This window comes from Bos mutus, chromosome 7 (genome assembly GCF_027580195.1).
Source record: "Bos mutus isolate GX-2022 chromosome 7, NWIPB_WYAK_1.1, whole genome shotgun sequence".
Classification (NCBI taxonomy): domain Eukaryota; kingdom Metazoa; phylum Chordata; class Mammalia; order Artiodactyla; family Bovidae; genus Bos; species Bos mutus.
In genome coordinates this window covers 99,193,871-99,219,360 of record NC_091623.1, presented here as the reverse complement: position 1 = coordinate 99,219,360, position 25,490 = coordinate 99,193,871, and the positions used below count along the sequence as shown (strand labels likewise).

Genomic DNA, 25,490 nt, shown 5'->3' with positions numbered 1-25,490 from the left:
TTTTTTCTGTAATTTCCTTGCTTTTCCCATGATCCAACGAATGTTGGCAATTTGATCTCTGGTTCCTCTGGCTCTTCTAAACCCAGTGTGTACATCTGAAAGTTCTTGGTTCATGTACTGTTGAAGCCTAACTTGAAAGTTTTGAACATAACCTTACTAATGTGGGAGATAAGCACAATTGTACAGTAGTTTGAACATTCTTTGGGATTGCCCTTCTTTGGGATTGGAATGAAAACTGACCTTTTCTATTCCTGTGGCCACTGCAGAGTTTTCCAAATTTTCTAACGTATTTAGTGCAGCACTTAATAGCATCATTTTTAAGGATTTTAAATAGCTCTCCATTTGCTTTGTTCATAGTAATGCTTCCTAAGGCCCACTTGACCTCACACTCCAGGGTGTCCAGCTCTAGGTGAGTGACCATACCACCATGGTTATCCAGATCTTTAAGACCTATTTTGTATAGTTCTTCTGTGTATTCTTGCCACCTCTTCTTAATCTCTTCTGTTTCTTTTAGGTCCTTACCATTTCTGTCCTTCATCATGCCCATCCTTGCATGACATATTCCCTTGATATCTCCAATTTTCTTGAAGAGATCTGTAGTCTTTCCTATTCTATTGTTTTCCTCTGTTTCTTTGCATTGTTCATTTAAGAAGGCGTTCTTATTTCTTCTTGCTATTCTCTGGAACTCTGCGTTCAGTTGAGTATATCTTTCCCTTTCTCCCTTGCCTTTTGCTCTTTTCTTTACTTAGCTATTTGTAAAGCCTCCTCAGACAATCACTTTGCCTTCTGGCATTTCTTTTTCTTTGGGATGGTTTTGGTCACTGCCTGGGTTGGGAAGATGAAGATCTCCTGGAGTAGGAAATGGAAACCCACTCCTGTATTCTTGCCTGGAAAATTCCATGGACAGAGGAGTCTGGCGGGCTACAGTCCACGGGGTCTCAAAGCATCTGACACAACTGAGCCACTAAGCACACAGCACAGCATCTTTATTCATGGAAGAGTACAAATCCCACATTTGACAAGAGTATAAGGTGTTTCTTTTTCCTAATTTTTCCTCAACCTAATTCATGCCCCGCCCCCCACAACCAGGCTCTTTACCTAAACATCAGATGCATCCCCCATTTTGGTTAGACCTTCTTCAATTATATACATGAAGAGTAACATCTATGTGCATAAGATATAATTGAGATTTTACAAACAGAAAAAAATGGTCTTAATGTTTTTAGTTAACATACTTTTATACATAAGAATACAAGAAAAAAATCCGTCTGCCAGAAAACATTTCCTGAGTACCTACTGTGACTCAGGCTCTGTTCTCCATGCTTGGAATACAGTTATAAATGGGGATGATAAAGGAAAAAAAAATCTTGATTACAAAACTACATAGAGAAAACATTGACTATAAAGTCATGATTTAGGCTTAGCCTCTCTGACCGTATCACCAGAAATTTGCCCTCATATTCATCCCTCTTCAGTCACTGTTGCTTGCTTGCTGAACCTCGAACAAATCAGGTGTCCTTCAGACTAAAGGACTGTGTTCTAGCTTTTCCTTTTGCTGTTCCACAAGATACTTGTTTGGCCAACTCCCTCATCTCCATTTCTTCTAGTTAGAACTCTTCTAATCATCTGACTTAGTATTGCAATTGGCTACTGTCTCTGCTTAAGTACTACTATATTATTTATTTACTTATTATGATTATTTTTTGTCTGTTACCTCTTCCTGTGATATAAGCTTCATCAAGATAGGGGTTTTTTGTTTGTTTGTCTGTATGTTTTTTCCTTTCTTATCCCTATCCATAACTATATTTCAAGTATGGAGACCAGAAAGAGCCTCCTTCAGAGTAGGCACCCAGTAAATATTTGCTGGCAGAGGGATGATCATCTAGTAAATATATCTAGATCGGTCTTCTGTGTGAGTTCACCCAGGACGATGTTATCTGTAAATACATGCTATATTGAATTAGAGTACTCAAAGGGTAGGTTTTCAGCACTTCCAATTGGATGGCTCAGAATGAGATATTTATATATCTAGCTTGTCTTCCTGGGATTGAGCCAGCTATGTGGAGACGGAACTGGTTATCAAAAGAGCTATGTTTTAACCTTGGCTTTTCTACTAACTGGAGCTTTTTTCTTTGGCAGTATAAGTAAGCTTTCTCTGGGCCTTTAGATTTCTCACATTTCATCCAACTCTCTCATTCCATGATTAACATCAGTTAATTTCATTCCTTTACACAGTTTTAGAGACTTTGCATCTATTCATTATTTATTGAACATATATTCACTTCTTTCTTCTAGATCCTTTGATGTTGCTGGGAAGCCAAATAAAGTAGGTCTTTATGAAGTATCTATTATGTAATAATATAATTCATCATTCCCTAGAGATAAGAAAACTATGGTCCAGAGAGGATAAATGTTTTATTTTTATATAAAATATTTTTCCTGAAATTAGGAAGAAAATGTAATTTGTGATCTAAGACTTAAATCATAGATACTGTAAAATAATTATAGACATATGATCATCTCAGTAAAAATTCCTTCATGATTTACACTGATATTCCACGAATAAAGAGAAAGAAGGACATGGATGTATCTATGGCTGATTCTTGTTGATGTTTGACAGAAAACAACAAAATTCTGTAAAGCAATTATCCAATTAAAAAATGAAGTGGAAAAAACAAAAGAGGAGGGAGGGGGTTTTCCTAGGTTCCCATGGTGACCACTGCATGGTTGATTTCCATCAGAAAAACAGGTCTTTTTATCCAAGTTTATGCCAGGTCAGTATTCTATATTGTATCTGTAGGTTTTGTTTTATTTTTTTGGTGACAGATTATAAAAAGAAAAAAAAAAACAGTGATTTTACAGAATTTACTTTATTGACAAGCGAATCAAGAAAAATGTATATGGAACATCCTAAGCTCAAGGTAGAGTAGAAGGTGTGTCTTTATAAATTGAAGGGATTCGCTAGAGAAAAGTAAAGTAAAAGCAGAGGCAAGTAAAGAAATACGAGAGAGCTGGCAAGTCAGCTCTCTGATTCAGCATTTTCAGCATTCTGGTTCTGCTTCAGCATTTTCCACGGTGCTTTAGGTTGATTTTCCCACCACTTTTCCTACAAAAAAGAAAGACAAATATATGCTCAGTGCAGTATCATTACTATCCATCACAGAGGTTGGAAAAAGGTTTAACTGTCATAGAATCAATTGATTCACAGGTATCCATGTCTATGATTAGGTTTTAGTTAAATGCACTTGGAGGTAACATCTCGCCTCATTGCAGAAAGTATGAATCTTAAACTTCAGAGTTTTACTAAGGTTTAGACCTTTCAGTTTTAACTGTTCATTATCTGAGAGTAAATATGTATACAGATGTAAAAATTGAGATATAATTGCAAAGAGACTATACTGTCATAGTTCTAACCTGATAGAAGATGTAAGAGGTTCAACCAAATATTCAGGCCTTTGACATTTTTTAGCAGACATGTTTTCAGGCCCTCTGAGTAATGTGGGCCCATTAAATCAAATCTCACCTTACCCTACTGCCCTTCTCCTGGGAAAATGTTGATATTGATATGTCAGATATATAGAAATATAGGCACATGTGTATTATCTATAGATTCAATATTTATTAATATCATTCTACATGCTTAGCCCTGTTATTGATAGGGATTTATATATTCCCTGTGCCTAGGAATTTTATGGGTTAATTAAGGAAAGTTAAGGAATTCATAGAAGAAACTCTAATACAAGAAAATGATGAGAGTGGTAGAAGACACTAGAAAGTGTGATCATTTTTATCTTGCTTAAATCCCCTGGCTTTTAGAGCAGTCAGTTAATCAAAAGATTGATTAATTGATGGAATAAATATTTATTAAATATAAAATACATTTCATCGGGAATCTAATAGTCAACTAAAATAATATAGACTAAAATCTATAGCACTTGTTCTGTTTTTTATAAACATGTAAACTCAATACATATTTTTCTTTGGTAGAATCTTCCTAATATAATTGGTAAAATTTGTATAGTCTGGGTAATAAAGGATAATCCTCTCTGTTGTTTATTGAAAGGCTGTTTTCATCAGAATGAATGGAACTTATTGTCTACAAAATATTATTTTTATAAAATAAATATCAGAAAATAATTTGGATAATATTTTTATCGATAAAATTTCTCCTAAGTTTTTCATGTTTCTGATTTTGAGGAAATTTTTAACTTGACTACACTTCTAAAACTTTCTTCCATCTTTTCCAAAATTATAATAACAACAAACATAATTGTATGAAAATGATTGAAATTTTAATTAGAAATAAATGAAAAACTAAGAAAATGTATCAAAATGCTTAAAGACATAAAAATTTTTTTAAGTTACCTGAGTCAAAAATACTAACAAAGTGAAATACCTGAGATCATCTTTTTAGATAATTTAGAAACCTTCAGATAACTTTGGCGGGGGCTTGTTTTTGTTTCATTTGTTTTCAACTCATTTGCCTGAAGCTTATTACTTCAGTTTCTATGGATGGGTATGAGTAGAACTCTCTAGAATATCTCCAGGACAGTGTCATAATCTTATTCTGGAAGTTTGTGTTTGCAAGGTAGATTTGATGAATATGATACTTACATCACTGCCTTACAGAAGGCACATTTATTGCCATATGTCTGGCCATCAGAACCACAGTGGGGATTAGATTCCCGAGTACAGTAGACCTTGGGGTCCTTGAACTCACCACAGTCAACCTGGCAAAGTAAACGCAGTGACATTGATATTAGTGCATTCTGTCTAAGGGACTGTCCCTCAGATAAGTTGTGGACAGTAAACTTAAAATTATACATATTATTGTACATAGTTGTGGTGTAAAGTTTTCTAAGTAAAAATCACTTTCTTTTTCTAACTAGAATGTATTAAACATAATTAAGATTTTTTTCTTTAAAGAACACATGTCTATAGTCACTGTATTCAGGGGTATGTTAATGATATAAGGCAGGTGCTTATTTCTTACAGGAGGAGTGAGACAAATGCTATGGGTATGGTTTTATCCTCCAATGCTAATTTGTACCAATTGAGAGTAGTTTTGGGTCTTTAAATGGGGGGAAAAAAAACTGTATTGGGATTCCTTGGTTGTCCAGTGGTTAGGGCTCCACATTTCCCCTGCAGCAGATACAGGTTCGATTCCTGGTCTGGGAACTAAGATCTTACATGCTGTATGCCGCAGATGAAAAAACAAGAAAATTTGTATTAGTGTAACTACAAAAGCATTCCTCCTGAATTGCTTTAAAGATATGAATGGTCACTGCAAGACGCTCCCAGGTGTTATTTGATAACTGGTCAGTTTTCCCTGGCTGCTATATCAGTTTATTATCTCTTGAAAACAAAATTCTAATATCTTTACATTAACTTACTCTGTCCCAGAATCTGTAGAATTTGAACTTTTGTGCCTACTACAATAACTGAGTAATGACTGCCCTAAACTGTTCTGTTTTGAAGGATTCTGAGGTTGCATCTAGCCTTGGTGAGAAAACACACTGTGACCAATTAATGATTATCATCATGGGCTCTAGAGACGGAATGATTATGCTACTAAGGTATCTCCTTAGTTATAGTGATATCTTGGAATTAGTCTGGAGTTTTAAGATTCTTTTCAATTCACTCTCAATTGAGTCAGTATTTGGTGTGCAGATAACATTTGAGCCATTTTATTCCAGAGAACAGGCAATATGCAGTAGGTAAAACTGAACTCCTTCAGATGGCAGCTGTGTGGAATGAAGTGACATTTAAACACGAATAGAGGGACCATATTTTACCCCATCATAGTTTTATTAAGATAATACTATCTTATGTTTATCAGTTGCTTCATAATCTCCAAACTGTCCCCACATGGATCAACTCCATCGTCTCACAGTAACGCAGAGATTCACATTGAACAATATAAAATGTATTAGCCAATTTACAGACATGAATATTGATCCTTAGGAAATTAAGTGGCTTACCAGTGCCATACAACCAGAAGCACTGAGACCGGTGCTTGAACATACTTTTCATGGCTGACCCAGAATTTCTGGCAATATACAGTTGTTGATTTCCAACAAATCTTCATTGAGAGAAATAAAGACCAACTGTCATGATATACCTTGACCTTGCTTATAGTCAGGCCATGTAGACTTTATTAGAGTAACTTCTTAGTGGACTGTATGGGCACAGGTAAGATGAATCATTTGTTTAAAGTATTAGCAAACCATTATATACTGACAAAGCCCCCTGAAACTTTGCATGAGGAGGTGCCCAGCAAAAAAGCCATACAACTGAGTTGTAAAAATATTATTACATATATCAGGTTTAAGGTATCCAACTCTTGAATATAACTTTTTGTTGAAATTTGGCATCTTGTACTGTTAAGATTGTGTAGTATGATCCTAACCAGTGATTTTCTTAGGGCTGGGTCAGACAGAAGATACCCAGGCTTCTTATTGTCCTACATATAGGCCCACTTTCTCCTCTGCTCTTACAGATAACTCCATCTTCTCATACCACTTTCAGGACAGTAATCTTTTCTTTAGGTCTCCAAATAGAAAATAAAAGCTGGAAAATCTTTAGGATATTATAAACCACAGAATGTGTGTGTGTGTTACTCACTCAGTCATGTCTGACTCTCTGTGACTACGTGGACTGTAACCCTCTAGGCTTCTCTGTCCATTGGGTTTTCCAAGCAAGAACACTGGAGTGGATTGCCATTTCCTTCTCCAGGGAACTTCCTGACCCAGGGATCGAACCTGCCGCATTGCAGGCTGATTCTTTACTGTCTGAGCCACCAGGGAAACCATAGAATGTTAAAAACAACAACAACAACAACAAAAAACCAATGTATTTTGTATTTATGTCACTAAAGTACACATTTGCAGTTATGTGCGTGAGTCAAGAAAATTCTTTAAACCACAGAATCATCATGTTTTCTTTTATTTCACATAGAGCTAATGGGTAACTAGTATTTAGAGAACACAGGGCTTGGTGCTGGTGATATAAGAAGGAAGAAGTTATAAATATATCAGTAAGCTCACCATCTTATCTGCATTAGGGAATCAGAGAAGGGCAGGTAATTACAGCACCGTGTGTCATAAAGGCCACAATGGGACAAATACAGGCAATGTGGAAACTGAGAAAAAGGGCATCTCAGTCAGAGATAGGTGTCTCCCTACAGGTTCTAAGTGTTTTCATCGTCAACTTCTTTGCTGTAAACATCTTTGCCACAGACACTTTCATGGATAGCTAATTGACTATAAAGCAATTTTTCCATAAAAGATAAAATTACCAAAAATAAAAGAGAGACATTAATGAGAATATAATGAAATTTATTTTTCATAGCAAAATTAAAAAAACTTTATTGCAAAATATAGCATATTTGAATGTATTTAACGTGTGCAGATTCATGGCCATATTGCACAAATACCTAATTTAATTTTATGGGTTGTACCTAAGCAGGTGCCTTCAACATCTTTCATTCATAGTATTGTACCTTTTTCTGCTACTTTGTTTCCTCATTTGGCTTCACAGTTTTTTACTAAAATTTCTGCCTTCATTAAGAGTGGTATTGTTTTCCAAATACTAGGATACACATTTGTAACTATTTGTTTTACTTTGTAAAGCTTTTACACTGTTGTTTGTTCCTGCTGCTGCTGCTGCTAAGTTGCTTCAGTCCTGTCCGACTCTGTGAGACCCCATAGACGGCAGCCCACCAGGCTCCCCCGTCCCTGGGATTCTCCAGGCAAGAACACTGAGTGGGTTGCCATTTCTTTCTCCAATGCATGAAAGTGGAAAGTGAAAGTGAAGTCGCTCAGTCGTATCCGACTCTTAGCGACCCCATGGACTGCAGCCTACCAGGCTTCTCCATCCATGGGATTTTCCAGGCAAGAGTTACTGGAGTGGGGTGCCATTTTCCTGGTGTAGTGCTAAATAAGTATTACCACCATATTTTCTGTCAAGCCCATATGTGAAGTTTTTATTAGCCATTATTTTAAAACTGCCAGGGTGCGCCTCACTATCCAGACCATTATAAGGGCCAAGATGTATATAATATAAAAATGGGAATACTGTATCAATGGAGAAATGAAACCAAACGGTCAACCAGTGAAAGCTGAAATACCAACCCAAGCCATCAACCGGTTTATCTTTTATGGCAAAATTGCCTTGCAGCTAACTAGTTACACAAGGGCTGAAACCCCTGTGGCAAAGATGTTTGCAACAAAGCGGCATATGGGGAAGATGCCAGATGTGGCCTCTCAGGTCAGGTAAGGAAAAGAAAAAAAAAGTCTCTTACTTGAAAGAGACGCCTCCTTAAGCCACCTTTCCTTGGCATCCAACCCTGTGATCTTGTGTTGCAGCCTCCTTTGTCCTTCAGAAAGCAACATGGAAGTGGCACTTGGGGAGATTCTTTGCTTTGAGAATTTCCAGATCCCTCCTCCCTCCCCAAACCCACCTGACCCTTCCATCACCCCTGGAAATAGGACTAGGAACAGCAAAGGATTTCAGTGAATAAAACCAAATCAACTAACTGGTATATTACCAAGCCTCCTTAAATTAACATAGGTACACGAATCTACATACTTGTAAATTGCAGTGGCTTCCCGTGATCCCTGAAGGTATCTCAGGAATCAAGTTATAGAACTTTTTCTGCCACTTGCCATTGGGCAGTTGTGTTATCTTGGACAAAGTACTCAACATCTGTGCCTCAATTTTCTTAACCAAATTTTTAAAAACAAATAAAAACCCAAAATACAGTTGCCATGCCTCATTCCCAGGGTTTTTATGACAATCAAATGTAGTCACCTTAAGAGTTGTAGAAAGTCAGTGTGGAATATTTGAAATAGTCCTGAAGGAGTAGTGTAGAAAATAAGCCTCTCATTGTAGGCCTGCACTAACTGTATCTCTCATCACATTCCGAAAGGCTCTAACTCATAAAGAATGCTAAGTGTCATGAGACTAGAAAATCCCTAAGGATGCTCCAGCTTTGATAATCCAAATTGTAGCTGTGACTTCTTACGGTGGAATAGCTTAGTAAAGCTAGGTCCTTAGTTCTTCAGTTTGGTGGGAGAAATAACAACTATTGTTCAAATGCTTCCTCCTTCATGTCTAAAGGATACTCTTCACTCACTTGTGAAAAAATGTAGCATGGTGACTAGGGACAGAAAAGAACCACCCTCAGAGAATTCCAGAGATTTGTTTTTTTTTTTCAGTCACTCAGTTGTGTCTGCCTCTTTGCGACCCTATGGACTGCAACACACCAGGCTTCCCTATCCTTCACCATCTCCTGGAGCTTACTCAAATTCATGTCCATTGAGTCGGTGATGCCATCCAACTATCTCGTCCTCTGTTGTCCCCTTCTCCTCCTGCCTTCAATCTTTCCCAGCATCAGGGTCTTTTCCAGTGAGCCAGCTGTTCACATCAGGTGGCCAAAGGCTCAGAATGTGGTCTTTGCAGAATGCCTTTACAGAGCCAGCCAGAAATCCCTGCTCTGAGGCAGAGAGCCAGGCTGGTTGTTGTTATTGTTCAGTCACTGTCATGTCTGACTCTGCGACCCCATAGCATGCCAGGCTCCTCTGTCTTCCACTATCTCCTGGAGTTGGCGAAAATTCGTCTCCATTGAGTCAATGATACTATCTAACCATCTCATCCTCTGCTTTCCTGTTTTCCTTTTTCCTTCAATCTTTCCCAACTTTAGGGTCTTTTCAAGTGAGTCGGTTCTTTGCATCAGTATTGGAGCTTCAGCAACAGTTCTTCCAATGAGTATTCGGGGTTTATTTCCTTTTGAATTGACTGTTGTGATCTCCTTGCAGTCCAAGAGACTCTGAAGAGTCTTCTCCAGCACCACAATTCAAAAGTGTCAGTTTTTCAGCACTCTGCCTTCTTTATAGTTTTGACTATACCGACCTTTGTCAGCAATGTGATGCCTCTGCTTTTTAACATGGTATCTAGGTTTGTCATAGCTTTCTTTCCAAGGAGCAAGCATCTTTTAATTTCATGGCTGTAGTCACCATCTGCAGTGATTTTGGAGTCTAAGAAAATAAAATCTGTCACTGCTTCCCCTTTTTTCCCTTCTATTTGCCATGAAGTTGATGGGACTGGATGCCATGATCTTAGTTTTTGGAATGTTGAGTTTCAATATTTTAATTCTTAAAAAAATTCAGTGAAAATTTGCAGACGCACACACTCCCTTAGGATGTAAGACTTCATTTCTTCTCTTTACTGAAAAATACTACCTTTGTGGGTAAATTAACCCCTTTCTTTCCCAGCTCCCTTAATACCAGTTTCCCTAACACCTCTCTAACTTGACTTCTACTTCCCCTGTTTTAATAGTGCTTCCACACAACCAAAGTGAAAGTGAAAGTGAAGTCACTCAGTCGTTTCTGACTCTTTGTGACCCCATGGACTGTAGCCTACAAAACTGCTCTCTAAATGACATCTTTCAGGACCCATTGGATATTTATAAAATGCTCATGACTTCTTTATATGTGCTATTCTTGACTACCCCCACCTTTAAAACTCCTTTCTGATTCATATATGTCAGTACCCCCAGTTTTCTAGCTATTTATTCTCTTTTTTTATTATCTTTTCTAGCTTCCTCCTGGGTACTAATTGTATACATTTTCAAGAAAACTTTATATATTTGATTTTCCCTGAGAACATGTATTTCCCCAGATGATACTAATGAGTCCTAGACTTTTTTTCTTGTCTTCAAAATTTCAATGTCTAGGGAGAAAATAATAGCAAATGAAGCAACAGACAAACAACTAATCTCAAAAATATAAAAGGAACTCCTACAGCTCAATTCCAGAAAATATAAATGACCCAATCAAAAAATGGGCCAAAGAACTAAATAGACATTTCTCCAAAGAAGACATACAGATGGCTAACAAACACATGAAAATATGCTCAACATCACTCATTATCAGAGAAATGCAAATCAAAACTACTATGAGGTACCATTTCACACCAGTCAGAATGGTTGCTATCCAAAAGTCTACAAGCAATAAATGCTGGAGAGGGTGTGGAGAAAAGGGAACCCTCTTACACTGTTGGTGGGAATGCAAACTAGTACAGCCCCTATGGAGAAGAGTGTGGAGATTCCTTTAAAAAACTGGAAATAGAACTGCCTTATGATCCAGCAATCCCACTGCTGGGCATACACACTGAGGAAACCAGAATTGAAAGAGACACATGTACCCCAATGTTCATCGCAGCACTGTTTATAATAGCCAGGACATGGAAGCAACCTAGATGTCCATCAGCAGGTGAATGGATAAGAAAGCTGTGGTACATATACACAATGGAGTATTACTCAGCCGTTAAAAAGAATACGTTTGAATCAGTTCTAATGAAGTGGATGAAACTGGAGCCTATTATACAGCGTGAAGTAAGCCAGAAAGAAAAACACCAATACAGTATACTAACACATATATATGGAATTTAGAAAGATGGTAACAATAACCCTGTATACGAGACAGCAAAAGAGACACTGATGTATAGAACAGTCTTCTGGACTCTGTGGGAGAGCGAGAGGGTGGGATGATTTGGGAGAATGGCATTGAAACATGTATAATATCATATATGAAACAAGTCGCCAGTCCAGGTTCGATGCACGATACTGGATGCTTGGGGCTGGTGCACTGGGATGACCTAGAGGGATGGTATGGGGAGGGAGGAGGGAGGAGGGTTCAGGATGGGGAACACATGTATACCTGTGGCAGATTCATTTCGATATATGGCAAAACCAATACAATATTGTAAAGTTAAATAAAATTTTATAAAAAAAACAAAATTTCAATGTCTAGTTTCTACTTGTCAGAAATATACAAGATACCTTTAGTCAACAGTTTGATTCATACTTAATATTCATTTATGTCCAAAATAGAACTCTTTATTTTTCCCTCTAAACGAGTTTTGCATTCTAATTTTTCCACTCTCCATCACTGCTGCTGCTGCTGCTAAGTCACTTCAATTGTGTCCCACTCTTTGCAACCCCATAGACAGCAGCCCACCAGGCTCCCCCGTCCCTGGGATTCTCCAGGCAAGAACACTGGAGTGGGTTGCCATTTCCTTCTCCAATGCATGAGAGTGAAAAGTGAAAGTGAATTTGCTCAGTTGTGTCTGACCCTCAGCAACCCCACGGACTGCAGCCTTCCAGGCTCCTCTGTCCATGGGATTTTCCAGGCAAGAGTACTGGAGTGGGGTGCCATTGCCTTCTCCACTCCGTCAGAGCACCATTCTTCAAATCTGTCAACCTACCCTCAGATTAAAACATCATCATTTCTATCCCTCAGGGATAGAAAGGGAACAAGTGTTCCCTTTCATGTATTTCTTTATCTTAAGCCTCTTCACTAATTTCAGATTTACTATCTATAGCCATCCTCAGCATTTCTGACCTGAAGCTTATATAATGAATTCTGCTCTCTTTGCCTCCATTTCCTTCAAGTTTCCAAATCCCTTCAACACACAGAGACAAGTTGTCTTACTTGAAACTACTCTTTCCATTACTTCTTTAGGATATAAGGCTAGTGAACACTATTCTGTATTTGTTCGATAATTACACTGCTCAAAGCACTTTCCCATAAAGTGCATAATTGCTTTCTGTTGCTGGTTAGAGGTAGCATGGCGCTATGGAAATATCCTGAAATGATGACCACACAGCTTTACTGCTATTGGTAAACTTGAGTCAGTGAGGTCCTCTTTCTGAGGCCTTGGTTTTCCTCTGTAGCTAAGTTGTTGAGGTTGACTAACATCTCCAAATTGTATTAATGTTTAAGTATTCTGTCAGTATAATAGTTATAAGTGATTTCAAGGTTGTTAGGAAGCATGAACAACACCATTTTCTAGTCAAGAGCATTGTTTTACTAACTGTATTAAAATTTGCCATGTGTTTATCTTAAAATACAACAAAACTAAATTTAGGTATTCCTAAGACTATCATAAAAGAAAACATTTGCCTATCATTGTTTTTGAGGGATTTGTTAATCCCAGTCATAAATATTCATTTAAACATGTCTTTAAGTATACGGTTCCCAAATACACAGCCTGATAGAGAAAATAAGAAAAATTAAAGATAGTGTAGGAAGTGATTCTAATAAAAATTTATCCAGGTTAAATGGACTATCTGTATTCTGTGATTATGACTTTCAAGCATTTGTTATTAATATTATACTACAATTTCTGAAATGAAGGGTGGTGATGATAAATAATAGCTTTATCTTTGTTATTTTTATTTTACTATTTATGTTTTTTAATGTTCTTACTTGGGAAATTAAAGATTTGGTAGCATAGTAGTCATTTACATTTATGGGGAAATTTTTACAGGACCATGAATTCCAAAAGTCTTAGAACATACTTTTTGTTTAGCTCAAAAAATATTTTTGAAAGAATGAGAAACTTTTACAGATCTATAATTAAGACTGCTAGCTATAATCTTCCATAAGATGCTTCATAATGAAAGACTTCTTTGCAAGGAAAGAATGAGTTGGGTGTTGGAAAAAAACTGTTCTTCCTTTGTCTTGGCTGGATCAAAGTTAGGCAGACAACCTCCTAAGGTTAGCGTCAACTTCTTCTGCCTGGCTTTGGGACTGTCACCCCCTTTCCAGACTTGCAGAAGAGAGTGTAGCATTGATGTCATCCAAAAGGTGACAACTTCTTTGCCATTTATATTTGAATGGAAGAGAGACAGCAGTCTTGGTAAGGCATGTTTAGTTCACACTGATTCAGATACCTCAGGCCAGAAGGGCTTTAGCGATCACTGAATCCAAGTCTTCATTTTAGGGATGTGGAAACAAAGGCAATGAGAAGGGAAAGAGACATCCTTCAAATTACACAGGCAGTAAATATTCAAACTGGGACTCATCTGTATTGTCTCCAACATACTGGAGCACTCCAAAATCAGTGCATTCCAGTGCTACATTCCTAGAATATAGATCCAAAGCCTCCTATCTGGGATTATTATTCAGTAAGTCTGGCCTAGTCTCTGAGGATCTACATGTTGAGTGAACATCCCCAGGGATCCTAAAGCAAGCAGAATATAAGACGTAGGCTCATCTAAAGGAATAGAATCAGTAGAATATTTTAAATGAACATTAGAAACCACTAAAAATCTGTGAAACATTAAAGATCTGGGAAATAAGAGCCCAAAGATGGGAAGTAACTTTTGTGTTAATGAGAAAACCAGGATTAAAGTCTATATTGTAAAAACCTATGTGTAATGGTCTTAATCATATACCTACCTAATAAGGTATAAAATATATTGGCTGGATCTTATGTCTTATTATTGTTTGCTTCTTTTGATATATAATATAGACTGTACTAACATAACTATTTAAATATAAGAAGAAATCAACTTTAAGATGTACAATTATGTATATCAGTATAAACACACATATGCACACACAAGTGTGCATGCGCGCACACACACACACACACACACACACACAGGCAGGCAGTTGTAAGGTGTCATTCACTGCAAGATACATCCCAATGTCTGAGATACTAAAATTTGGGAGGAAAATGTCTTACACGATGTAGTAGATATATTAAAGTTGGAAAATGTTTTTCAGCTTCTTTGCCAACTCCTGATTAGTTGGCAGTAGTGTCTGGAAACTTGATGCCCAGGGTTCTTGGGCACAGCAAGGCAAACAACAACCAGTGCCAAGGTCAAGTATCACTGTTCACTATGGACATACGGGTGTGATTGGCAGGGCACATACCTCTTGTTTGTGTTGTCTATTTCATAGCTAGGACAAAAAAACTAGTAAAAAGTTGGTGGATTAATTTGTAACGTACCAGTCCAAACAATAAAGATAATTTGTGCCCTTTCCACTTTTTAACCCAAATTGTATTTAAATTTGATTGAACCAGTCTGTGTCTACTCACTGCAGAACACTACACAAATTGTCTACTCTTGGTTGCCTTCTAAAAAGAAAATAATAATCTCTCTTCTAACTCTTTCAGAAGATCGTTATTAATCAATAACTAATCCTTTCATAGTTTATGTAACTACACATAGTTTACCACATGATCCCACATAGTTTATGTAATTTAAATCTGATTCTGTGAGGTAAATGGTAATATCCCTTTTCAGTAGGTGTGGAAATTGTAGCTCAGAAAAGCTGAGTAACTTGCCCAAGATTACACAATGGAATCAGTGAAAGAGCATGAGTGTTACCACAAATTCATTCTCTTTTTATTTATATTCATTTAATTTTAACAAAATCTGAGAGTGGGTGTCTAGGCCCTTTTAAACTGAAACCAGTATTCTCATAAAGAGATTGTAGTTAGAAAACTAAGAACTTCTGTTGTTTTCTGCATCTGTCCTGCTTGTCCATTTCTTTGCTCTTTTACCCATAGACAGACCTCATTGGTCAGGGAGTACCAGCTAAGAGCCACCCACCCAGGTCAGAAGAATAAATAAAATTATATACACCGACCTGAGCTCCTTGACCGAAGACACCTGGGGAAAAAAAAAAAAAAAAAGAAAAAAAAGCATGAAATCCAAACACTGTAATTTTTGAATGTGCAAAAAAGTGGGATTTATAATATTAGGTAATCCCAAAGCCTAAAATGATACTTGTACTTGGTTCTTGGTTATCTCAATAAGTCATGGTTTGGTTACTTTACATTTTTATACCTGTTGTCCTCTTAGGGAACAGTAGAAACTTGGAAAGTGATGTGTGGATATGGACCATGATGGTGTAATATTTCTGGGAGGTTGGGGTGGAGTGAGAAAAATAGTTTAAGCATCTGGAGATTCATCTTACTGTCTTGGCTCCGTCACTCATTTACTGTGGAAATGATTTATCATCTCTGGCCTCACTTTGGAGAAGTTGGGTTGGAAAGTTGACTCTAACTCTGCCATTCCCAAGTTTACTGCTTCTGGTCCCTCCCCAAAGCATTTGTGTCGGGAAATTGAAGGTAGGGATTGGATTTGCTGTCTGTTCTTTGAGCCTGAAATTGTTCTTATGCCTTCTGTGTTCAGCTTTAAAACCTCAGCTCAAATTTAGACTGGCAAGAACAAACTTATTTTCTATGACTCATTTTTCCTGCTACATCTCTCTATATTCCTGAAAGATCGTATTTCAAAAGTACAATCTTGCTTCTCTCTCTTTCCTTCCATCTTTATGATTAAATATGTGATTTTAGGTTGTGACTAATTAGCACAGTGGTTTAAAAATGCTATAATAATAAAAGTCTTAGGTTCAGTCCTGGTATGAGCTGCTGAATTTTGATCTCTGGCCTGGTCTGTAGAACTCCTAATACTAGCAGTACCCCCTTACATATAAGTCCACAGCCACCTCAAAGGCAGGAAGGGTGGCAAGTATTTATGGGAAGACAACTGGAAATACCTCAAAGTACATTCTCTGTTAATGGGGATAAGGAGAGAATAAAGCTTTTAAATTTGAAAGAAAGTTAGTGATGAACTACTGTAGTGATTACCAACCACGTTGAAATGATATGACTGATTATTAAATATATAGACTCCCAGGACAACCACTTGAAAAATTCCATTATATGAGACCAAATAGGGTCTGGAAGTCCATAGTTTTTGTTAACTACTCCCAAATAATTGTTTTGACCAGGGAGGGCTCACTGTTAAAATTTTCAGCCATTTTTCCACTGTACAAATCACCGTCTTACATGTAGGAAATGTCAAAGTGGAAGTTGCTGCTGCTGCTAAGTCTGACTGAGCCAAACTAGTACTTTTATTTTTAAAATTTAGTGATGGCAATATTAATAGACATTTTTCAAACACTTACTATGTTCCATTATGTTAAACGTTTTATGTACGTTTTCTCATTTAACTCCCCAGGGCTAGTCCTTTTATATCCACATTTTACAGATGAGGAAAATGAGACTCAGAAAGGTGACACAGCTACAAAATGGAAATGCCAGAACTGAAATTCATTCCTCTTGGTCTCAACATTAAGGCTCCTGGGCACTGTGCCTTCCCAAATGTCATCATGCCTATCAGGGACCTTGTTCTGGTATTAGTATTTGTTCGTATTAGTCACCCAGATCCAATTAGCCTTTGTAAAAAGAAAAAATAAATTATTAATTATTTAGACAGTCTTTGCAAGTAGATTTTAATATAGTCAAATCTGTTTGTACACCATTTCAGCACTTGACTGATCCACTTACTTGAGTTACTTGGCTTTACTAGTCAGAATTACTTCATAATATTACAGAAACCCTTTATTCATTTTTTTATGATTCTGAATATATTTGCTTATGAAAATATTATCAGCTCCCTGTGAACAATGACTTCTTCATCTGCTCAATTTCATTGAAAAACTGTTGTTTTTACACATTTGGGCATCTACAGTCTCTGATAGCAGCCAAATTCAACTACTTTTATCACAGAAAATGATACACCAGATCTGCAGATTCCTAGGACTCAGTCTCAAGTCCAGCATTCTAAGAATGAAAGACTCTCTCAGAGAACTGACCTATTTCTTTAGTTGACACAGGCTAGTGGTGGATGTGATGAACCTAGGTTTTGTGTCCAGAGACTCTAGTGTGTATTTTGTCCACTACAAAGGCACAGAGTAGAATAATAAAGAAAGAAAAAAATAGATGCAGTGGCCTTGTTCATTCACATGGATGATGGTATGATGAAAGGCATCAGACTGAAGTACAGTTGTCCTTTGAATAATCAGAATTGGTAGAATATATGACTGCTGCTCATTAATGTGGCCAAAGATACTCCCCTACTTCAAGAGTTGTTTAGTTCACCAATAACATATGTTTATGAATTCTAAGGTTCGATGATTTTTTTCTGAAGGATTCTCTGAGTTTCCTGTTTTCTGCTTGTTTCAGTTTCAGTTATTTGAGTCCTAATTATAAGAATAATGAGAACTGAAAAGCTTAGCTTTGTCTTGGAAAGCCAAGCTAATATTTAAAATAGTTATCAATTCTCCATACTGTTCCTTTGGAACAGACACCTGTGACGTCTAGAAGACCTAGATTCAAATTCCAAATTCTGCTTACTAGTTCAGTTCAGTCGCTCAGTCTTGTCTGACTCTTTGCGACGCCATGAACCATGGTATGACAGGCTTCCCTGTCCATCACTGACTCCTGGAGCTTGCTCAAACTCAGTTACAAGTCCTTAAAATTTTCTTAACTGTTTTGTGCTACAGTTTTCTTATATATGGAATGTGTCTATGAATACCTTGTTATGTGTGTTGCAGATAATGCATAAAAGCCCTGAGTACCTGCCTAGAATATAGTGTATGCTCAACAGATGAAAGTTATTTCTATCATTATTACCATCACCCATTTTCATTATTGCAGTCATTATGATAATCTCTCAGAATTGATATTTTGTATTAAAATTATTAGGATTTTGAAATATGGTGGACAAATATACTTGTTGTTTCCAGTTCAATGTAAGTATTGGATTTTAACTTTAAGGAAAAAAAAAAAAAACTCACCTGAGAAAAAGCAGAAAAGAGCCAGGGAGAGGAGCAGAAAGACACCTGATGTTTTCATGGTGCCAGTTAGCTCACTCAGATCAAGGCTGCTTTGTCCAGCTCAGGTTCTCTTTCAAGACACTTCCGAGAGCTCTGAAACACACACTGAGACATATATATAGACATGATAAAGGGAACTGGGATCTCCACCTTCTTTATAAACTCACATTCTGAAACCATCTGCAGTCCTATATAAGCATTTATTGGAACCTGTCACCAATTCAAAGAAATGCTTCATGCTCCCCATCAATCTTAAAAATTAGAACAATTATATGAGTCGTACCTTAGATCTTACCCTTAGATCTTACCTTAGATCTTATTAATAGAGGATGTCATTTTCCACCAGTAATCTGTGTTTTCCTAGCCTTCAATACATCCTCCCTACCCTTCCCTTTAAGGTTTCACTGTATGAAAGGGATGACTCACTGGTGGAGCCCCACTTGATGCTGTGTCTCTTTCAGACAGGTCCTGCATGTCTGTGATCCCAATGAGTCACCACCACCAGGGAATGGAATCTCGGGTGTAACTTGGCTTTTCAGACTCCACATCATCCAAGATGTACCTAAAAGAGGTGGGTCATCTACATAGTCACCAGAGCTGCATGAGAAAAATTATTTTCCAGGCTGAAATACAACTGTTATTTGAAAAAAATCTTAATGTGAGTCCAATGCCAGTGATTTTCAGTTGATTCAGAATGAGCAGGGAGTAATGTGTGTGTTTTATTTGTAAAGGATATTTTAATAGTTACTATATTGAGGAATATTTGAAATTAGAAATATTTAATATTTCTTTTTTTTAAAAGTAAACTGGTGCAGGCTTCTTTTAATTTCATGGCTGCGGTCACTGTCCTCAGTGATTTTGGAGCCCGAGAAAATAGTCTGTCCACTGTTTCCATTGTTTCCCGTCTATGTGCCATGACATGATGGGACCAGATGCCAAGATCTTAGTTTTCTGAATATTGAGTTTTAAGCCAGCTTTTTCACTCCTCTTTCACCTTCATCAGGAGGATCTTTAATTCTTCTTTGCTTTCTGCCATTAAAATGGTATCATCTGCGTATGTAAAGTTATTGATATTTCTCCTGGCAATCTTCATTCAGCCTGGCATTTTTGCATGATGTACTCTGTATAAGTTAAATAAACAGGGTGACAGTATAGAACCTTGATGTACTCCTTTCCCAATTTTAAAGCAGTCCATTATTACATGTCTGGTTCTAACTGTTGCTTCTTGACCAGTAAACAAGTTTCTGAGAAGGCAGGTAAGGTAGTTTGTTATTGTAGTCTCTTTCAGAATTTTCCAGTTTGTTATGATCCACACAGTCAAAGGCTTTAGCGTCATCAATGAAGCAGATTTTTTTTTTTTTAATTCCCTTGCTTGTTCTGTGATCCAGTGGATGTTGGCAATTTGATCTCTGGTTCCTCTGTCTGTTCTAAATCCAGCTTGTACATCTGGAAGTTCTCAGTTCACATACTGTTAAAGCCTAGCTTGAAGGATTTTGAGCATTACTTTGCTAGCATGTTAAATTAATGCAAATGTGTGGTAGTTTGAGCATTCTTTGGCATTGCCCTTCTTTGGGATTGGAATGAAAAATGACCAGTGACCACTGCTGAGTTTTCCAAATTTGCTGGCATATCGAGTGCAGCACTTTAACATCATCATCTTTTAGGATTTGAAATAGCTTAGCTAGAATTCCGTCACTTCTACTGGCTTTGTCCATAGTAAGGCTTCCTAAGGCCCACTTGACTTCACACTCCAGGTTGTCTGGCTCTAGGTGAGTGGTCACACCATTGTGGTTATCCAGATCATTAAGACTTTTTTTTTTTTTATAATTCTTCTGTGTATTCTTGCCATGTCTTCTTAATATCTTCTGCTTCTGTTAGGTCCATACTGTTTCTGTCCTTTATTAAGCCCATCTTTGCATGAAATGTTCCCTTGGTATCTCTTAATTTTCTTGAAGAAAATTTCTTCTAAGGTGTTCTTGCCCATAGTAGTATATATAATGGTCATCTGAATTAAATTGTCCCATTCCCATCCATTTTAGTTCCCTGATTCCTAAAATGTTGATGTTCACTCTTGCCATCTCCTGTTTGATCACATCCAATTTTCCTTGATTCATGGACCTAACTTTCCATTTTCCTTTCCATTTACCTCTACAATATATACAATAAAATATATACCTCTTCCAAAATAAGCTCTCCATAGTTTCTCATTTATTTCCATCACATTCCTATTTTCCTGCCTTAACTCATGATATTGCCTTTGCCTGGGATTTCTTTTCTTTAATCACATGTCTAAATTCTATATATCAGACAATGGCAAGTCCAGATTACTGTATTCTTCATAGAACATTTCTTAATCTTCTAAGGAATGTATCCTAAACTAGTACCATGAAGATCAATTCTGGCTTGTTTATGTGTTTTATTTGACCCACACAATGTTTTTTAAATGTCTTAATAATAGTCCACAGTGGTAAAGAATCCGCCTGTCAAGCAGGAGACATGAGAGACGCTAATTCAGTATTTGGGTTGGGAAGATCCTCTGGAGCAGGAAATGGTGACACAGTCCAGTATTCTTGCCTGGGAGATCCCATGGACAGAGGAGTGTGGTGGGCTACAGTCCGCATGGTCACAACAAGTTGGACATGACTGAGCACCACCACAAGAATAACAGTCTTGTTATTAAATATTCAAAAATATTTACATTTTGAATATTTAACAGGAAATAAAAATAAACCACAAGTTTTTATGTTTTGTTTTGTTTTGTTTTGTTTTAGTATTTGAGGCCTTCATTGTATGGCAAAAGTCAGCTAAAATTTAGTGCTAACTGCCTCATTCAAATGTGTCCTTTACTTGTTGCTGACACTAGAAGGCATTTGAGTTTGAGAATGTCACTGTCTCACACTAATAATACTTAATTCTTCATAATTCTCATGACCTGTGTCTCTGCTTTTCTTGTGAAACTGTTCTACTTTGTAAAATTATGCCCTTCAAACATCTCCTGACTAGATGTTCCTTGTGAACAGAATCTATATCTAATTAATCTTTTTTATTTAAATTTTGGTCTTGTGTTCAGCAATTCCACATTTATTCAGAAAACAAATGTTTTTTAAAAATAATTTGCACTATGCATTAATCACAGGTCATTAATTATCATTCTAGCCAACATTTTTCAAAATCTGTCTTCTTAGTTTTACACATGTAGATATTTGCTCATGTCTCGTTTTCTAGCTTTCCTTTCATTTCTTTGATTTCCTGTAGCTATATTTCAATAGGACTGTAATCTCACTTATAAACCCCTTTATCCTTAACAGCTTCCTAGTGAGACAGAAGGAATACATTCTAATACTCACTGACCCTTATTAAGGAGGACATAGTTAACCACATCTTTCAGAGTCAAATTTTGCAATTTGTACGTTTTTGAGTGGCAGTTTTCTCTCTTTGGTTCATGTAAATTGCACCATTGATCATCTCTGACCCACCGCCCATACTCCCTTCGTTCCTGTTTCACTATGGTCAAGGCTATCTATATTTATTTATATTGCTTTAGCCACAGTGGAAATCAAAGTAAATCATAAATTATACTTTTCTATAAAAATTCTTTTGGAAGTTAGCTGATGTTATAACTCTTAAAAGAAAATTCATTCAGAGATTTTTCTATTCTTAATTTTCTTTCTTTTTTGTTTTTGTATATTTCTACTGAATTCATTTTTAAGTTTTCATTTGTATATGTATTTTTATATTAAGCTTCCTCAAGTCTCTTAGTTTTAAATTTAAGTGTTACAGCTTAGCATTAATTTAGGTAAGATCCAAAAAGATATTATTATAGTATAGGTTTAGGAGTACTTTGAAAGGATGCCATTATCCTTATGTGTCAAAAAAAAAAAAGAATTTTCTTCTCTTATTTGACCTAGTAACTAGATTGGTAGATCTAAGGTATATAGTAGACACATCGATTGAACATCAGCAAGGAATTAGATGTCTTTCCTGCTATAATTGTGAAAGGATAAAGATACAGGAGTAGACCTCTGTGACTGTTTGAACAACTGAACAAGAAGGTAACGATCATTGAACTAACATACCTAGGAGGAATAAATGGAGAAGGCACTGGCGACCCACTCCAGTACTCTTGCCTGGAAACTCCCATGGATGCAGGAGCCTGGTGGGCTGCAGTCCATGGGGTCGCACAGAGTCGCACACGACTGGCATGACAGCAGCAGCAGCAGCAGGAGGACGAAGAAAATACTGTCACAGCTGTTAATTTTGTAACTGCCTTAAAGGAAAATGTAGGGTGCATGCTCTAAATATGAAGTCACATCTCCGCCATCCTCTCCTTTTCAGGTTTATTTTCTTGACTTACGTAGAGAGTATTCCATCTTTCATTTCGGCCAGCCATCATTCCCCATATGAGAGACCTGCTTGATTCCTAACATAAAATCCCACCTTCAGTGGTTTCATCAAATTTATCAATAAAAGAGTTCAAGGTAATAGGGTTGAATTCTATTCCTGGAGTCGTTCTTTTCTTAGAATTTTTAGAAATTTGTTGCAAAGAGGTTGGTACTGAATTGCTATGTTACATTATTTACTATTTATTGTTTGGTAGCTTTGCCCACAATGTGAGATTATAATGATCTGGAGGGCAAGACGAGGGTTTAATCTTTCTTTTCTTCTAAATTTTCCTGTTGATATGTTTCGAATGAAAGAATTCAAACTGTTTTTGTATTTATTTACATATTTTTACTTATTTGTCTTATTGTCACCTTATCTAAACTGCCTCATGATTTTCTATATCATTATTGAGTTTTGAGGCTTTTGAATGGTTTCTATAGATTTATCTGGCTTTGCTTCCTTTAGCTTCTCATATCAATTTGCATGTCTTCAATTTAGCACTTAGAGTATTATCTTTATACTCAAGGAGCTCACAATTTAGCAAGTTAAATATAGATGGTACAATTCAAATATAGCATTCTAGAAAATATATTCTCAGGCTGTGAGTGCATAAAGATCCAATTAAAATAATAATTTTTAAGATTATATCTATCATACATCTTTTCTAATGATAGAAGAAGAAGTTAGAGAAGTTCTCAAAAAATATACTTGCACAACTGAATCTTGGAGGATAAATAAGAGTTCTGTAGCAAAATAACACTGGATGCTGAAGGAGGAGGGCACATAGGTATAGATAAAAGTGAGCTGAAATCTATGAGAAATAGACATGAATATGTGAAGACCATCAACTGTCTGAACACAAAATCGTTCAGTAGGTGGAAGCATAGGATACCTGCTAAGGATACTTGCAAAGGAGCCTGAGAATAGGCCAGCACGCAAAAGTCTCTGGAGTGTCATGCTGTTTACGGGTCAGTGTGACTCAGCTAGCTCTGAATTGGATGGCAATAAAAATTCTTGCTGGCATATGGATTTTCCTACCATCCTAAATTGAAACATTTATTCACTCTCTGGAAAATGTGATGGAAGGCAAGCTAGGGTAAATTGCATATTGGTAACAATGGGGAAAAGGGAATAGTTTCAGCTCCACTCAGTGTCTGACTTTGCCTGTTCCCTTTGAAGCTTAATTATAGCCATTAGTGGAAGCCTCTTAAATTGCTAACACACTGTACAATATGGGGAGAAAGTTTGCCAAAGTCTTTTAAAATCATGAGAAAGCAGTATTTCACAGATCAAGTGATTTAGTTCGAACAAGTCAGTATTATGTTTGCCCTGAACTCTAGAGAAAAGCCTCTGCAAGAATTTTTAAGTTCAATGATACCATTATTTCTGCTATACAGATCTCTCCCATATCTGTCAACTCCGGTCTAGACAAATTACCCCAGGGAAACAGCAACTGGGAGTGCCTCCCCATTGCTTACAAAGCTTAGCCAGTAGAGTTTAAGAACTTTGGCTTAGGGATCATTCTGTGAACTGGCATACCTTCTGTCTCAATTTCATCTCCTGGTTTCCTTTGCAAACACCAGAAGCACATACCACTAGACTCTGAGTAATCTGTATTTTCTGTTCCTCTACTTTTGTCCATTAATATTTTTTCTCAAACAATTGTTGCTATCTCTATCAGAATCTGATTTAATAGCCTATCTGAAATGTTTTCCCCAGTTGCTCAAGAAGGAATCACTCCCTTTCTTCAGACTTATAAAAAACATAATGCTTTACCTTTTCTTTTTTTTGGCTACACCATGCAGCATGAGAGATCTTAGTTCCCCGACTAGGAATTGAATCTGGGCCCTCTGCAGTAGAAGTATGAAGTCCTAACCACTTGACTACCAGGGAATTCCCTATAAATTTTTTTATGTAGAATAATCTCAGTTAATATAAAAATTACCCCAAATGCATTATGACTTACACAGGAGGAAGTCTATTTTTTTTTTTTCCCAGTTCTGTAAAGTTCAGGTCATTATCCCTGATTTACAGGCAGCTTTTCTCCAACCTGTGATGAAGAGACCCAGTCTCCTTTCATTTCTGGCTGCAACACATGGCTCAGGTTTGCTGTGTCCATTTTCATCAGGGTAATGGGAAGAAGAGTATCATTATGTGAAGGAGTCACACAGGATTTTTTACTAACTTGGCTTAAAAGTAAAACACAACACACTCATTATTGCTGAGAACTAGTCACACAGTTACAGTTAATGGAATTTGGGTTAGAAAACTCAGTTCCCCCATCTTGGGAGGCTCGGGGAGAGGCTTTAAATCAAAATAGGAAAAATGTTACAAGAAGTTGGGGGAAAGGGGACTTTTTAAAAAATTATTGATGAAAAGTTTAGGAAACATGGAAAGTAGGGAAAATGCCATCTAACAAACTGATAGATCTTGCTAAGGAGATTTCTAGGTTAAGTGTTGAAAATATCAACTGATTTCATCCTAAGGTACATAAAAAATAGAGCTGAGCTAAAGAAGGAATTGTTCATTTTTCAGCTCCTCTAGAGGGAATATAAAACCTAGGGCTTTCTGGATTTTAAACAGTAGTTGTCTTTCATCCTGAGTCTCTCTCAGAAGGAGACT

At 36.9% G+C, this 25,490-nt stretch overlaps 1 protein-coding gene across 1 annotated transcript; it reads right to left on the bottom strand.

Annotated features, from left to right (window-relative positions):
- Window positions 1-3,060: 3,060 nt before the first annotated feature.
- LOC102269935 (serine protease inhibitor Kazal-type 6) lies at window positions 3,061-18,504 on the bottom strand. Its single transcript, XM_070374754.1, has 5 exons — window positions 18,447-18,504; window positions 15,447-15,469; window positions 8,590-8,721; window positions 4,615-4,730; window positions 3,061-3,106 (listed from the first exon to the last, which is right to left on the bottom strand). The coding sequence occupies exons 1-5, from the start codon at window positions 18,502-18,504 to the stop codon at window positions 3,061-3,063; spliced, it is 375 nt and encodes a 124-aa protein (XP_070230855.1).
- Between the last annotated feature and the right edge of the window lie 6,986 nt (window positions 18,505-25,490).